This window comes from Rhincodon typus, chromosome 6, assembly GCF_021869965.1.
Source record: "Rhincodon typus isolate 14 chromosome 6, sRhiTyp1.1, whole genome shotgun sequence".
Taxonomy (NCBI): Eukaryota; Metazoa; Chordata; class Chondrichthyes; order Orectolobiformes; family Rhincodontidae; genus Rhincodon; species Rhincodon typus.
In genome coordinates, this window is record NC_063337.1 from 14530355 (window position 1) to 14545502 (window position 15148).

The 15148-nt window shown below is 42.0% G+C and overlaps 1 protein-coding gene across 2 annotated transcripts in view; it reads left to right on the forward strand.

The window, feature by feature from the left end:
• slc9a7 (solute carrier family 9 member 7) overlaps positions 1 to 15148 on the forward strand; it is a 135659-nt gene that overhangs the window by 106786 nt on the left and 13725 nt on the right. For both annotated transcript variants that reach the window (XM_020517308.2, XM_020517316.2), the window contains one exon: positions 5020 to 5102. In XM_020517308.2, the coding sequence (XP_020372897.1) occupies positions 5020 to 5102 (83 nt within the window). The remainder of the gene's footprint in view (positions 1 to 5019; positions 5103 to 15148) is intronic.

Consider the following 15148-nt stretch of genomic DNA (forward strand, 5'->3'; position numbering starts at 1 on the left):
TCTGTGTTATTAAGCAGTCAGTGCATTTTTCTTTCATGTACAGTATGTAATTGTTGCTAGTAAGGCCATATTTCCATCCTGAATTGGTAGCGATGAGGTAGCTTCTTGAACTGCAAAGTTCATGTGGTGGAGATATAATGCAATTAATGTGGGAGCTCCAAGATTTTGACCCACCGATGAAAGAAAAGCCAATATGTTTCCGAGTCAGGATGGTGTGTGATGCAAGAGTATGTTTCCGAGATGGATGTGGTAGAGGAATGTATGGGGCGGTACGGTAGCTCAGTGGTTAGCACTGCTGCCTCACAGCACCAGAGACCCGAGTCGGTTCCAGCTTTGGGCGACTGTCTGTGTGGAGTTTGCACATTCTCTCCATGTCTTCATGGGTTTCCTCCCACAGTCCAAAGATGTGCAGCATAGGTGGGTTGGCTATGCTAAATTGCCCATAGTGTTCAGGGATATTTAGGTTAGGTGGGTTAGACATGGAAAATACAGGGGTAGGGGAATGGGTCTGGGTGGGATGCTCTTCGGAGGGGCGGTGTGGACTTTTTGGGCCAAATGGCCTGTTTCCATACTGTAGGGATTCTGATTCTATGATGTCTTTTGAGAATTTAATTGTAGCCAATTTAGTGCTTGGTTAGGATGGAAAACTGATAGCCAAGTTTAAAATTGCAATTTTAGGAAAGATGGACCCAGAATTTGGAAGGGGACAAAATGCCACTTGAATCTGCTCCTTAATATCAAATATTAAGTGCAAGTTTGGGTACTTGAAATTACATCACGTGGAGAGGGTTAACTGTCTCGCTCAATTGAAGTCTACCCTGAGTACAATTTCTGGTACTATCCCCTGCTCCTAGATTGGCCACTATTGTCAGCTCCACAATAGAAAAATAAGCTTGACCTCTCTTCTTGCAGGCTATCATAGCATCTTCAACTTCTATTTCCTCTCCAACGGATAAGTTGTCCCCTTCCAAATCCAGGCTCAGTTTTTCAGTGACTTCGTATTTTGAAACCTGCAGGAGATACTCTTAGTCTCATTGTGCCCATACTGAATGTTAACACCTTCCTGAGGTAAGGAAAACACAAACTTTATGGAGAAATATCTTGTGGCTCCATATTGCCAATAGGCTACAGAAGAGAGAGCAAGAGCAAGTGATGTTATGTCACTTGCGGTGATGAATACTATCTCATAAATATCTCACAGTCAGACCTAATCCCTTGTTCTGTAGTTCCCACTCAACAACACTAAAATGGCTCTAATCACAGCCTTAAATGACATCCACATATAACTTTGGTACATAACCTTCATTCTTAAGGATGAAGAGAAGTGATGCAGGAGTTGACCCTATGATCCTGCTAAACTATTTTTTAAGATCACGGCTGAGAGGGATGTGGTGGCAGCGTAGTAATGGGGACAGATGTTCAAATCCTTCCACTGTAGCAGGTAAAATTTCAATTTGAATTAAAATTAAATTAAGAACTAGCCAAATGGCAGCCATGAAACCATTTATTTTTTTTAAAAAGGAGTCTGTCTGGTTCACTAACTTTGTTTTTAAGGAAAGAAATCTTCCATCTTTACCTGGTCTGGCCTATATTTTGACTCCAGACCCACCACAATCTCTGATTTGCCCTGTGAAATTGCCCAGCGATCCATTCAGTCCTGAACAGGCTTTGTATGTAAGTTAATAGAAAAACACAGGTGATTTGCTAGTGGGGCTTAGTAGATGGGAAAAATTACCATGGGTGATGTAGTGATGAAAGAAAAATGCTCAGCTCAAGATTGAGATTTGTAAACCACTAAGGGAATTTGGGATTCTTAAACTTGCAACACAGTGGTAGTGCACCTACCTGTGGACCAGGAGACCCAGGTTGAAGTCCCACCTTCTCCAGAGGTATGTAATAACATCGCTGAACAGGTTGATTAGAAAAATAGGTTAAATAAAAAAAAACAGGAAAACATTCAAGTTGTCTGTAAGAATGCTTTCGGATATGAGAGAAAGACAAATTTAAAAATTGGCAGTATCAGTAGTATAGTAATATCCCCACAATTCCAGATTCCCTTCACACTTTACAAATCTCAATCTTGAATAGACTCATCAACTGAAGATTCACAGCGTTTGTACTCAAGAATTTCAAAAATGTTTTGTTTTATTCTTTCATGGGATGTGGGTGCACCAGGCATGATCAGTATTTCTTTCCAATTCCTAATTGTCCTTGGCTTGCTTGGCCATTTCAGAGGACATTTAATCACATTGTTGTGGTTTTGGAGTCATAAGACGAAGATTTCCTTCCCTAAAGAGCATGTTTAAACCAAATGGGTTTTTACAACAACCGACAGTAGCTTCCCGTTAACTAAAACTGACTTTCAATTCCAGATTTCAATCATTAAATTTAAATTCATCTTTGCAAAGGACTTCAAACTTTGCTCTCTGTCTCTTAATCCTCTTACAAGTGTGGACAATTTCTCCCTACCTACTAAGTTGAGACCTCACCACAACTAGTCATCCGCATCTTAGCCTGCAAGGAGAACAGTCCCAATTTCAACAATCAGTCTCCAAAACTGGAGTGCCTGTTCCCTGAGACCATTCTTGTAAACATCTTCTGCAATCCCTCCAATGCACTTACATCCTTCCTACAGTGTAGCACCCAGAACTGTGCACAAGGCTGCAGCTGAGGTCTAACCAGCATCCCATTCAGTATCACCTCCCTTACTTTTGTACTTTCTGACCCTTTTTAATGAAGCTTGGAATACTAAATCAAAACCAAAAGAACTTCAGATGCTGTAAATCAGAAACAAAAATAGAAATTGCTGGAGAAGCTCAGCAGATCTAGCAGCATCTATGGAGAGAAATTAGAGTTAATGGTTCAGGTCGCATGACCCTTCTTAGAACTTAGGCTTGGAACACTGACTGCTTTATTAACAGCTCTCTCTACCTGTTCTGCCAACTCTTAATGACCTAAAGGAAATGTGATGGAAGCAGTTTAAGTTGAGGTATTCAAGAGGGTATCGGACAATTATTTAAATAGGGAAAACACAGTGTTACGGGGGAAAATGGCAGGATATTGGCAGAAGATTAAAATGCTCAGAGAGCTGCTGTAAACACTTCCAAAACAATTCTAGGATCTGCTGTCTCTTAATCACTGCGTACAATGTGTTCGGTTTGGGTGGGGGAGTGGGGAAAATGGAGGGAGTCAGCTTCATATTTACACTGACAACGCCCAGCTCAGCACCTCTCCTGAATCCTCCTGTTGCTTGTGCGATGTCTTGTGCAATGTCCAATCTTGTGTCAACTGCAATTTTCTCCCTCAGCTGATTTTCTGAAAAGCCAGGACCATTGTTTTTCTCCCCCACCACAATTTCCCTATCCTTGACGCTGATTCAGTTTCACCCTCTGGTTACCACCTCCTCTGGTTGCTCATGTTCTCAGCGTGTTTGGCAGTGGAGTCGAATTTTTGAATTCATGTCCTCCCCACCCCAACGGCAACCTCCGTAACATCACCTGTTTCCAGCCGTCATCTTCTGAAACTCTCACCCATGTCCTTGACCCCTCCGGCCTTGGTTATTCCAGTTCCCTACAGTTCAACGTCTGATTCATCAAAGACTCTACAGGGCCATATGCTAGCAACCCCGTCACAGCTTCACATGTTGTTAACATCTAGGTTCAGCGGGTAGCAAAGAAGCCAAATGGACTGATGACAATTATTTCAAAGAAAATGAAATACCAAGATAGGGAGGTTTTGCTAAGACTGTACAAGGCACTCGTCAGACCACACCTGGAGTATTATGAATGGCTGGCACACTGCCTCAATGGTTAGTACTGCCGCCTCACAGCACCAGGGACACTGATTCGATTCCACACTTGGGCAACTGTCTGTATGGAGATTGCACACTCTCCCTGTGTCTGTGTGGGTTTCCTCCCACAGTCCAAAGAAGTGCAGGTTAGGTGGACTGTCCATGCCAAATTGCCCATAGTGTCCAGGGTGTGTGCAGGTTAGGTGGGTTAGCTGTGGGAAATACAGGGTTACAGGAATAGTATGGGCACCGTGTCTGAGTGGGATGCTGTTCGAAGGGTTGGTTGGACTCGATGAGCTGAATGGCTTGCTCCCACACTGTAGGGATTCCATGATTCTGTGAACAGTTTGTGTCCCCTTATTTAAGGAAATACATTCTGGCATAGGAGGCAGTCCAGAGAAGGTTCACTTGGTTGATTTGCAGGTATGGAGGCATTTTCTTATGAGGAGACATTGCATAGATTGGACTGGTACTCCAATGGAGTTTTGGAAGAATGAGAGGAGACCTCATTGAAACATACAAGATTCTTGGGGGATTTGACAAGGTAGAATGGAAAGGTTGTTACTCCTTGCGGGAGAATCTAGGACCAGAGGACACAACCTCAGAATAAGAGGTTACCCAATTAAGACACCAATCAGGAACAATTTCTTCTCTGAGGGAGGTGAATCTGTGGAATTCTTTACCACAGATGGCTGTCAAGGGTGTGTAATTAAGTATATTGAAGGCTGAGAAAGACCGATTTTAATCATCAGTAAGAGAATCAAGAGTTATGAAGAAAAGGCAGAAAAGTGGAGTTGAGGATTTTCAGATCAGCCTTGATCTCTTTGGAATGCAAAGTGAATTCGATGGGCTGAATGGCCTACTTCTGCTTCTAAGTCTTAGCATCTTATCACCCTTACCCCTTGCTGTCCCCAGTACCTTTTCTCCAAGACTGTCCAGTACTTAATCTTGGTGCTGTTCTGCATTCCTTTGCCCCCACCCTCCCACTCCCTGCTACTGCTTAGCCCAACCACTGGAACCATGCTGTCATCCGTTTTACATGCTCTCAATTACCTCCACAATACGTTTGGTTCGCCATCCAAGTTATTATTAAATTGCAGCTCTATAGAGTTCATCAAGATGTTTTTCTATCTTGTACATAACTGTACAAGTGTGGTGGGTTTAACTGTATTGCTTTTTACATGCGTGTTTAACTTCAGTGAAAATGTGTTTCTGTTCTGTCCCCCTAGGATGGCGCGCACCCTGAAAGGACCAGCAGAACAAAGCAGGAGAGCGCCTGGCTGTTCAGGCTGTGGTATAGCTTTGACCACAAGTATCCTTTTCACTGGCAATGAAATGGTTCCTTTGTCAGAGTTTCATGGCCCTCTCTGGGTTTCGATTGGAGTGCTCTGTGCATCACGGTTTAGGATAATATTGACCTACTTCTACTGCAGGATGTGTGGGTTTAGAAGGTAGATTTGAATAATGGTTCATTATTATCTGTTGTGTGGAACAGCTCAAATTTGAGACTGCTGACCTAATTACTGAGTGTCCTTGTGGCCAAAGTCTGCTCACATGCAGTATGGCTAAGGTGTCCTGAATGAAAGAGGAGAAGAATACTTTCTTTTGCTTCTGGTAAGGATTCTGGGGAAGTGTTTGTGGGGAGTGAAGGGAGGAGTCAGTAGACTGGAGTGTTATTTATTTCTTGATGTTTTGGAGTATTTATGAAGCACTTTCCCTCCGTGAGAGAGATTTCTTATCCCCTTTGGAGGAGGTGAATTTGAGGCTAGATATTGTTCTACCTCTGTTCTGTTCAGTAAGTATTTTTCTTTATGTGGATGGGAGCATCCTGTTTTGCCTGTAACAACAGAATCTTGAAGCATCGGCCGAAAATCAATTCATAGCATCAAGGTCACAATAGCTTGGTGGTAACGGTCAACAATGTAGATACAGCTTTATTTGGGGCTTGAGTTTCTTTTGGTCCTTTTTTTTATTTCTTACAATCACAGTTTCTTTCTGGCTCACATGCTCTCTGTATCTTATGATTTCTCTAAGAAGCCTGCCTTTTCACTCTCCCTCTCTCTCATGCACTCTGTCCTCCTCCTCCTCCTCTCTCATGCTCCCTCTCCCGCTCTCTTAATGCTCCCTTTCCTCACCTCCCCTTGCATTCCCTGTTGTCTTCCCATGCTCCTATTGTTTCAGCCTTGGTTGTTGTCTTTCCTACATTCTTTCTTTTTCTATCTGTCTTGCTTTCCTGTCCCTGACTTGCTTCTGCTGCCATGCTCTCGCTTACTCCAATTCTCATTGCTTCACATTCCCTCGTGCACACACTCTTCTGTCCATGTGCATGCTCGCCTTCCTTCACTTCCTTCCTTCACTTAAACATATACTTGTTTCTAGCCCACTCTAATTTAGTTACATAACCTTGTTCTCATGCTGACCTTTCTGTTCTCGGTTCAGTGTTCCACTGAAGCTCAATGCAAGTTCAAGGAACAACACCATGTCATCTAATTATTACCCTAAATAGCCTTCTGAACGCGATAATTTCAATCTCTGCTTTCATTTTTGTTTCATTGTTTGGTCTTAATCTTGTTCTTCTCATTGTTAGTTTTGGATGTTCATTATACTGCCATTCACAGCACCTCTCTTTCTTCTCTTGTTCCATTGCTATGTCCTTTGTTTTTGTCTCCGTATTTCTTTTGACCTTGAAAGCCTCCTGTCTTCTGCTCCATCCACAGACCTTCTCTGTTGTTCTTTTTCCACGCTGACCTCCTTTAAAACCTGTTCCATTTCTAACTTTTCCAAATTCTGCTGGAAGCGATTGAAACGTTGACTTGTTAATTTCAGATTTCCAGCATCCATGGTTTTCTGTTTTTCCTTTTGTGGAATTGGAATTGGGTGGGCTTATTGTTAAAGACACAAGAGAATTCACATCTGCCCAACCAAAGGTGATTGTAAATTCAACCCAGGTCCAGGCAAGCACAATGGCCTGGATTTTTGCTTTGGCCCTTGGATTTCTAAGGCAGGATTAGACTGGCCATTGCAATCCCATCTCTGTTGCCAGGCTACTGGGAAATGGGATCGCCATTTGTGAAAGAGTGATGTCTGCCATGTTGCATGGCAGAAGCCGAGACAGAGCGAGAGCACCAGCTGCTGTTTTGTTTTTTTAAGAATTCTGATGATCCCTCGTAATTGGGTAGCAGTACATGGCTGGCAGTACAGACTTGATGGGCAGAAAAGCCTCTTCTGTACTTATGATTCTATGAATCTATGGATTTCAACCCAACAGGTCTGAGCCTCCATTGCCAGGTTCTCAACCATGAGTGTGAGCTTTTTGGGACTGCTGACGGGGCAGTACCTGCCCAAAATTTACCCATTATGGATTCACCACCCAACCCTCACCTCACCTCCACAATATTAATTAACATTGCTAAAAGCAAAATAGTGTGCGTGCTGCAAGTTTGAAATAAACATAGATTTCTGGAGAAACTTGCTAGGTCTGGCAGCATCTTTGGAGAAAGAAAGAGAGAGAGTTAACGTTTTGAGATTGGTATGACTTCTTCAGACCTGAAGTTTCTCTAGCATTCTCTGTTTTTGTTCCTTAACATTAACCTGCTTCCAGTAGCACCCTCAAGCCCCATAAACTCCTTTAACTTGACTTTAAAAAGGTTTTGTTGTCTTTGGTCCTACTGGCGTGGCCCTTCCCACCTACAGTCATGAAGGACTTCTGATGCCCACTTGTGCCAGTAAGAGTCCTACAAGGTCTGACCTAGGACCAAGCGGACCTCCTGCCTCATGCCCTTTTCCGTGCACTGCAAATTGACAGCTAGCTCTAATACCAGTAGGACTTCTGCCTGTGCCCCTCAGCAGCCACTACTTTGACCATCTTGCCTGTATTTGGTCTCGTTTCAGATCTGCATAATCCAGCCTTACGACTCTCAACATTAGAACTGCAGAGAAATAAATGTAACTGTCCTGTTTTTCTATCCTCTACTCTGATTTTCAGAGAAGAATCAACTCCTGACTAGCACAAGTGCCAAGCTCTTTCAAGAATAAAAGTAACTTTCATCAATCCAACTGTCTCTAAATAATGTTAAGGAAAACTCGAGCCAAATTTGGGTAAACTTGGTCAGTGTGGACGAGTTGGACTGAAGGGTCTGTTTCTTTGCTTTATGACTCTATGACTCAAAGTCTTTATAGGTCTCCAGTTATGGGCGGCATGTTGGTTCAACGGTTTGCACTACTGCCTCACAGTGCCAGGGATCCCGGTTCAATTCCAGCCTCGGGTGACTGTCTGTGTGGAGTTTACATATTTTCCCTCTGTCTGCGTGGGTTCCCTCCAGATGCTCTGGTTTCCTCCCACAGTCCAAAGATGTGCAGGTTAGGTGGATTGGCTATGCTAAGTTGCCTTTAGTATCCAAGAATGTGCAGGCTAGGTGGATTAGCCACATTAATTGCAGGGTCACAGGGATAGCATGGGATGCTCTTTGGAGGGTTGGTGCAGACTTGATGGGCCGAATAGCCTGCTTCCACACTGTAGGGATTCCACGATTCTCACGTTGTCCTTGCTGATTCATTTCGGCTTGGCAAGTATTAATGGGAACAAAGTATCCGGAAATGAGGGACTTCCTACAATCACTAAGTACCAACATGTTGACCATCTATGTATGATGCCGTAATTACTACTGCTTTGTGCAACTCCTTAAACAAGGTGACAAAATTAGTCTGCAGATTCAAAACCCACATCCTGCACTCGCAACAGAAACGAACAGTGCAGTCACCGAAATTATACCTTGTGCACAAAGCAGCCTGGGGATGAACAACCCTAACCATCTCATTATTTGTCACCCCTGTATGAATCCACAGGCCTTTTAACAATAATGAAAAAGGCAAAAGCCTGAACCACACAAGGTGAAACCAAATCCTGACCATATATAAATAAGAATAGGCTATCTCTCACTCATTGTTTATAAACACACACCTCTTTCTGTCTACGCCTTGGTGCACATTCTCTTGCGCTCTGCGTACTTTTCCACAACCTTCTAGAATCTGTTGTAGATTTCACAATGGAGCCACACAGAAATGAAATCAAACAGACCCAGAGAATGCAGGAGAAATTTAACAGGTCTGGCAGTATCCGCAGAGGGAAAAACAGAGTTCATGTTTTGAATCTGATATGACTTCTTCAGAATTCAACCGTTGTCTCTAACTTCCGGAATGATGCTGCCCTGCTGAGTTTCCCCAGCACTCTGTATTTACTGCAGATGCAGAAAATCTGAAACATTTTTTGCTTTTATAGAAATGTAACACCTGAAATGTAATTAAGTGCGCTGTGGACATTTAACTTTAAGCAATCAAACTAATATCTGTGTCATAACTATTCATCAACGCAAATCTAGAGGACTGTATCTCGATGCTAAAATATCCAATATTAAATGAGCAGAAAGTTCCTTCAGCTAAACATTAGACAGGAAACCATTTGTTTCAGTTCCCCGAACAAATTATGTTCCCTGTTGAATGATTCCATTCCGCCTGCTGAGGTTCCACCAAACTGGTTATGAGCATGGTGTTTGACCCTGAGACAAGTTTTTCTGACTGCATCATCAGTGTCTGTCTCTCCACCACCACACACCACACGCCCCCCCCCCTCCCCACCCCCCAGCCCCCGCCACATCACACCGCCTGACCCTCCCCTTGCCTCAGCTCCTCTGCTGCTGAAACCACCATTCTTTTATCTTTGGTATCTGGATTTGATTATAGTAACCCACTCCCGGTCCCTGGCCTCTACCCTCTGTAAACGTAAGGTTATTCAAAGTTTTGCTACCCTTGTTTTAGTTAGCACCAAGGCCAGTTAACCCACCTCCTGTACACACTCTTCAGCCTTCATTTGGTTTCTGGTCAAGCAATACCTCCTTTTTGATTTTTGTTTGTTTGTTTGTATAATTCTCATCCCTGTTTTCAAAACCGCTTCCTGGCTTCACCCCTCGCCTGTCTCTCTGATCTCCTTTAGCCCTACAAATCCCTAGATTTGTTTACCTCTCTAATTCTGACTAATTTGCCATTCTCCATTCACTCAGCATTTGTGGCCATACTTTCAGTTGCTTCAATTCGCCCAAAGTTCCAGAACTCCCTCCCTGCATCACTCTGCTTCTCTTCCTCTCTTTCTTCCTTTAGAATGCTCCCAAAAAAAGTTTTTTTTAACCAACTGACCTTTTCTTTGACTCTGGATCAGATTTTGTTTCATAATGTTCCTTTCAATTGCCTTGGGGGCATTTTAGTATGTTAAAGATGCCATATAAATGCAGAATGTTGTTATCGTCCCCAGCAGATATCTTTTTGTCCCTGGAAAGGACACTAGGGAACCAAGGCAGTTATTTTCTGCAGTAGATTAAGCATTTTTAATTGTCTGGAATTAATTTTTCCATAGGCAGATTGTGACTCAGAACAGCGCCAGGTTATGAGTAATTTCCTGTACTTCAGATCTATAAATGTCTGTTTTTCTCTCACAACATGTAAGCTCATTGATTTACTGGACTAAGTGTCAGACATTTCGATTGCTGCTTTAGCTCCAGCATTGAACTCCTTATTTTTGATTGTGTGTACTGCAAAAATCTTGAGTTCCACACAGAAGTTTAAATTCTTTCCACCTTGCTTTGACAAATCCATTTGCACAGTAAACATTATTGACTTGAAAAAGCAAGATCCATGTCAACTTTCCACGTGTCCGTGCGTGTTCTTTATAATCAGTTGGAGATGTGTTCTGGAGTGATGCACCCTCTTCAGAAATATCTGGGATTGTTAAAAACTGAGTACTAAGGAAATCAGAGATAAGGGAACCTATGGAAATAGTAACACTGCACTAAACTTTGCTCTGATCACCATCCTGCAGTCTGTGTGCCACGCCCTATCTGTAATCTTCCACAACATTTTTAAAACAAACAGTTATGCAAACATTAATGTTAAATATTTTTTTTTCCATTTCTGCCTGATTGTATTTGATCTCAAGTTCTAGCTTCATAAGGCATTTTCAAATTCTTTCCCTTAGACTTGCCCGATGTCCTCATGGTCAATAAATTGAAGGAAAGAGTTTTGAAAAGTGTGCATTCAAATTTCTGTCTAATGTCTACAGATAATTGATCAAAGAAAATGTTCCCAGCCATGACACACCATGTGTTCCCTGAAGTACTCCATGGATAACATTGACTTTGTTGCTAGCGCCGTTTTGTTTTTTAGGTTTTCTGACTTCCTTATTAAAGGCACTATCAAGCAAATATTTGCACAGCTAATCTTTTTGAAGAGTTGGTCCATCCAGTGGTAGCTACCTTTAATCATGACTGTCAGATTCAGGGTTGCAGTCTTGTAAATCACCAAGCAATCATCAGACATTACTTTATTTAGTTTATTAGCAGTGGATTTTAGTTGAGATATAATGTTCCAATTGTGCTCTTGTCCAAGCCTTTGTGCTTTTTGACAAGCTGTATCATGTTTTGGGCTTACATTACACTTCCAACTTGTAGATGCTGATAGGCTTTGGGAGTCAGGAGAATGGTTAATCAGAGCAGCCTCTAACCTGCTCCTGTCTCCACAGCATTTGTATGGCTGATTCAGTTCAGCTTCTGATCAATGGTAAAGCCTAGGATTGTAATAGTGGGGGATTCTGCAATGTTAATGCCTTGTAACCATCAAGCAGTGATGGTTAGATTCTCTCCTATTGGAGATAGCCATTGCCTGTCATTTATGTGGCAACGTTGTTACTTGCAACTTGTCCAAACGTCATCCAGGCCTTGCTGCATATGGATGAGGACGTCTTCAGTATCTGTGGAATTGCAAATTCTGCCACACTGTGCACAATGATTGGAAACGTTTCTACCGTAAGACACAGGAGCAGAAATAGGCCATACAACCGATAGAGTCTGCTCTGCCATTCAGTGAGATCATGGCTGATCTGATAATCCTCAACTCCACTTTCCAGCCTTATCCCCAAACCCTGAGTGATTTCTGATTCCCTTATTGATTGTACTTAACAGCGTAACTCGACGGCCCTGTGTGGTAAAGAATTCCACAAACTTACTACCCTCTGTGAGAAGAAGTTCCTTTTCAGTCTGTCTTAAGCGGATGACCCCCTTACTCGGAGATAATGCCCCTGGTCCTAGACTCTGCCACAAAGGGAAGCAACTTTGCTGCATCTACTCTAAGTCCCCTAAGAATCTTGTATGTTTCGATAAGTTTGTCTCTCAATCTTCTAAATTCTAATGAGTACAGGCCCAATCTACTCAACTTCTCATAAATAAATCCATCTATACCTAGGATCAGCCTTCTCTGGACTGCCTCCAATGCCAGTGTATCTTCGCTTAGATAAGGGGACTAATGTGTTCACAGTAGGTGGTCTGACTAATGCCTTGTATAGTTTTAGCAAGACTTCCATATTTATATACTAAATTTCCTTTGAAATAAACGTCAATGCTCCATTTGCCTTCCCTATCAACCCTGAACTTGTATGCTAGCATTTTTGTGATTCATGCAAGAGGACCCCCCCAAATCCCCCTCTGCTGGAGCTTTCTGCAATATTTCTCCATTTAAATAATATTCAGCTCTTCTATTCTTCTTGCCAAAGTACATTAAATCACATTTCCCCACATTGTATTCCATCTGCAAAGATGTACAACTCTGAAGTGGTTTCTGAATGGCTGAGTCCTTACCCTGATCCCTAGTTCTTAACTAGGTAGCCAACCTCTTAGTATCTGTCCTGTCATTTCAAAGTTATCATTTCTCTCCATCTTCTAAACTGCAGGGATGAAAGGATCAACCCAGGCTATTTCCCACAGGGAAAGAAGATGAACATTTCTCAATGAGCAATTTAGGCATGAAACCCCATCGGCCGGTCTGCATTGCAATTTTGTTTTCAAGGGTATGGGACAAGTGCAGGAAATTGGGATTAGTGCACTTTTAGTGGTAATTATGTTGATGCAGACCCGGTGAGCTGAAGGGTCTTTTCTGCTCTGTTTGGATCTATGAACCTATGAATTTGTTTTGTTCTTGAATTCTGTAATAAGAGCATTTCTGGTCACTCTCCTTGACCTGAAGCCTCTACCGGGGCTAGACCCCAGAGGATAGTTTTTATTTACACCCATTTCAAGTTGACATGCTGCTACAAATTATGTTGAGCAGGACGAAGAGCTGCTTGCAAACCAGAAATTGCATTTACCGGATTTCACAGCCAATTTACAAGAGGAAAGCCTAAGAATGTGTTCAGTATTACAATGGCTGACTCTTGTGCCAACTTGTGTTTAATTTTAGAATGACTGATTTGGAAGTAAAATCTTTTAGCCAAATATTATTTGCCAGTTGAAAATGCCTGCGTATTGTAAGAAGAAAGTAAGTTTCTGTGACATTGACCAGTCCATTTGAGTATTGAGTTTTATCAACTACTTTTGTGGGAGTGGATTGGATCCCTGATGTGTTTGTGTGTGCCACTGTATTGAAATTAAACCACTCCCATTCTTGTACACTTTAACTGTGAAGATCTGGCTTTAGTTCAAGTTTCTATATCCCTGAACCATTTCCTACTTTTAACTGATGTTCTCTCTAATTTTTCCTTGTTGTACAGAGCCTGTTTGTTTCACTGCACAGTCCCTGTAAGGTTGCTGAGTGACCATACATCTTAATAGAAACATTGCATACTGTGCAATATGTTCGAGTATTCTATGCAGTTATACACCTTACATTAATATTTACAGTCATTTCTCTCTGCCTCACATGTAACAAGTCCAAGATACTCAACTGAAACCTAAAGTAAAACAGCTGTAATCCAAAAGACAATGTAATGACTGATATGTGTGTAAAAGCTGGTTACATGTGTAGGCCATTGAGCCTGCCCTACCATTTAATACCATCATGGCTAATCGCACCCATCAAAGCCTTTTACATATCGAATCGCCAAAGCCCTTTCTGCCACCAGTAATAAAAAAAATTATCAATCTCTACCTTAAATACCTTTTTAAATGTTCAAAGCCTCAGCCTCCTGGAATAGAGACTTCCAAAGATTCACCACTTGCTGAGTAAAAACTATTCTCAGCATCTGTCCTAAATGGTACTCCCCTTATTTTTAATTGTCCCCTGATTCTAGACCCCCCAACTAGGTGAAACATTTTAGCAGCATCTATCCTATCTCAATCCATTTAAGTATTTTAGTAAAATTATTAGGTAACTTTTAATCTCCTGCACTTGTCTGATATCCTTAGGAGAAGAAAAAGCAATGTGGACCTGATGGTGGCGTATCATGCCTAAATCTCTCATTAAGAAATGTTCACCCTTCTTCCATGTGGCAAATAGCCTGGGTTGATCCTTTCATCCCCTGCAGTTTAGAAGATGGAGAGGTAGTAACCTCAAAATGGCAGAACAGATACGAAGAGGCTGGCAAGCTAGTGAAGAACTAGGGATCAGGGTAAGGGCTCAGCCATTCAGAAACCAGTTCAAAGTTTTACATCATTGCAGATGGAATAGAATGTGGAGAAATGAGATAATGCACTTTGGCTGGAAGAATAGAAGAGCTGAATATTATTTAAATGGAGAAATATTTCAGAGAGCTCCAGCACAGAGGGATTTGTGCATGAATGAGAATACAAGCCCAATTTGCCCAATCTCTCTTCGTAGGACAATCCTGTCTTCCTGGAACAAGTCCGCTAAACCTTCATTGCATTCCCTCAATGGCAATAATTCCTTTCCTGAGATAAGGAGACTAAAATTGCTCACAGTACTCCAAGTATGGCCTAACAAAGCTTCTATACAGTTGGAGTAAGACTTCACTACGTACTCACGCAAAATTGCTTTGCTTAGATCTTAATTTTCTTGTTTTTGTGAAGGGCCCACTTCTGCATTTTTTTGGCTGTGTTAGGGTCTGTAACTTTAAATGACTTTAAAACAAGCAGTTCCTTCCTTCAGAGATAGTAGGTTGTTTCTTGTTTTTGTTGAGACTGTAATCTTGCAGTCATAGATATTTGCACGTGGTGTGACTTGGGCACAAACCATTTCCAATTAAAATAACAGCTCTGCTCAAGTTAGCTTACAGGGTTAGGGCAGCAACTGTTGTGAAGATAAATTGTTTGACTTTCCGAAAACTGCACTTCCACAGAAATTTAAGTGTAATTTAGTTTTGTTTCTTTGGCTAATATTCAGGAATAAAGTAAGATGTTACTTGACTCCTCTTCACCGCTGCTGCTCCCTTTTTTTTTGGAAACTACTCTATACTGTTTTATTTCACTCCGATAGTAAGAAGTGCCGATGCTTGAGCCTGAGATAAGTGTGGAGCTGGAGGAACACAACAGGCCAGGCAGCATCAGAGGAGCAGGAAAGCTGGCGTTTTGGGTCGGGACCCTTCTT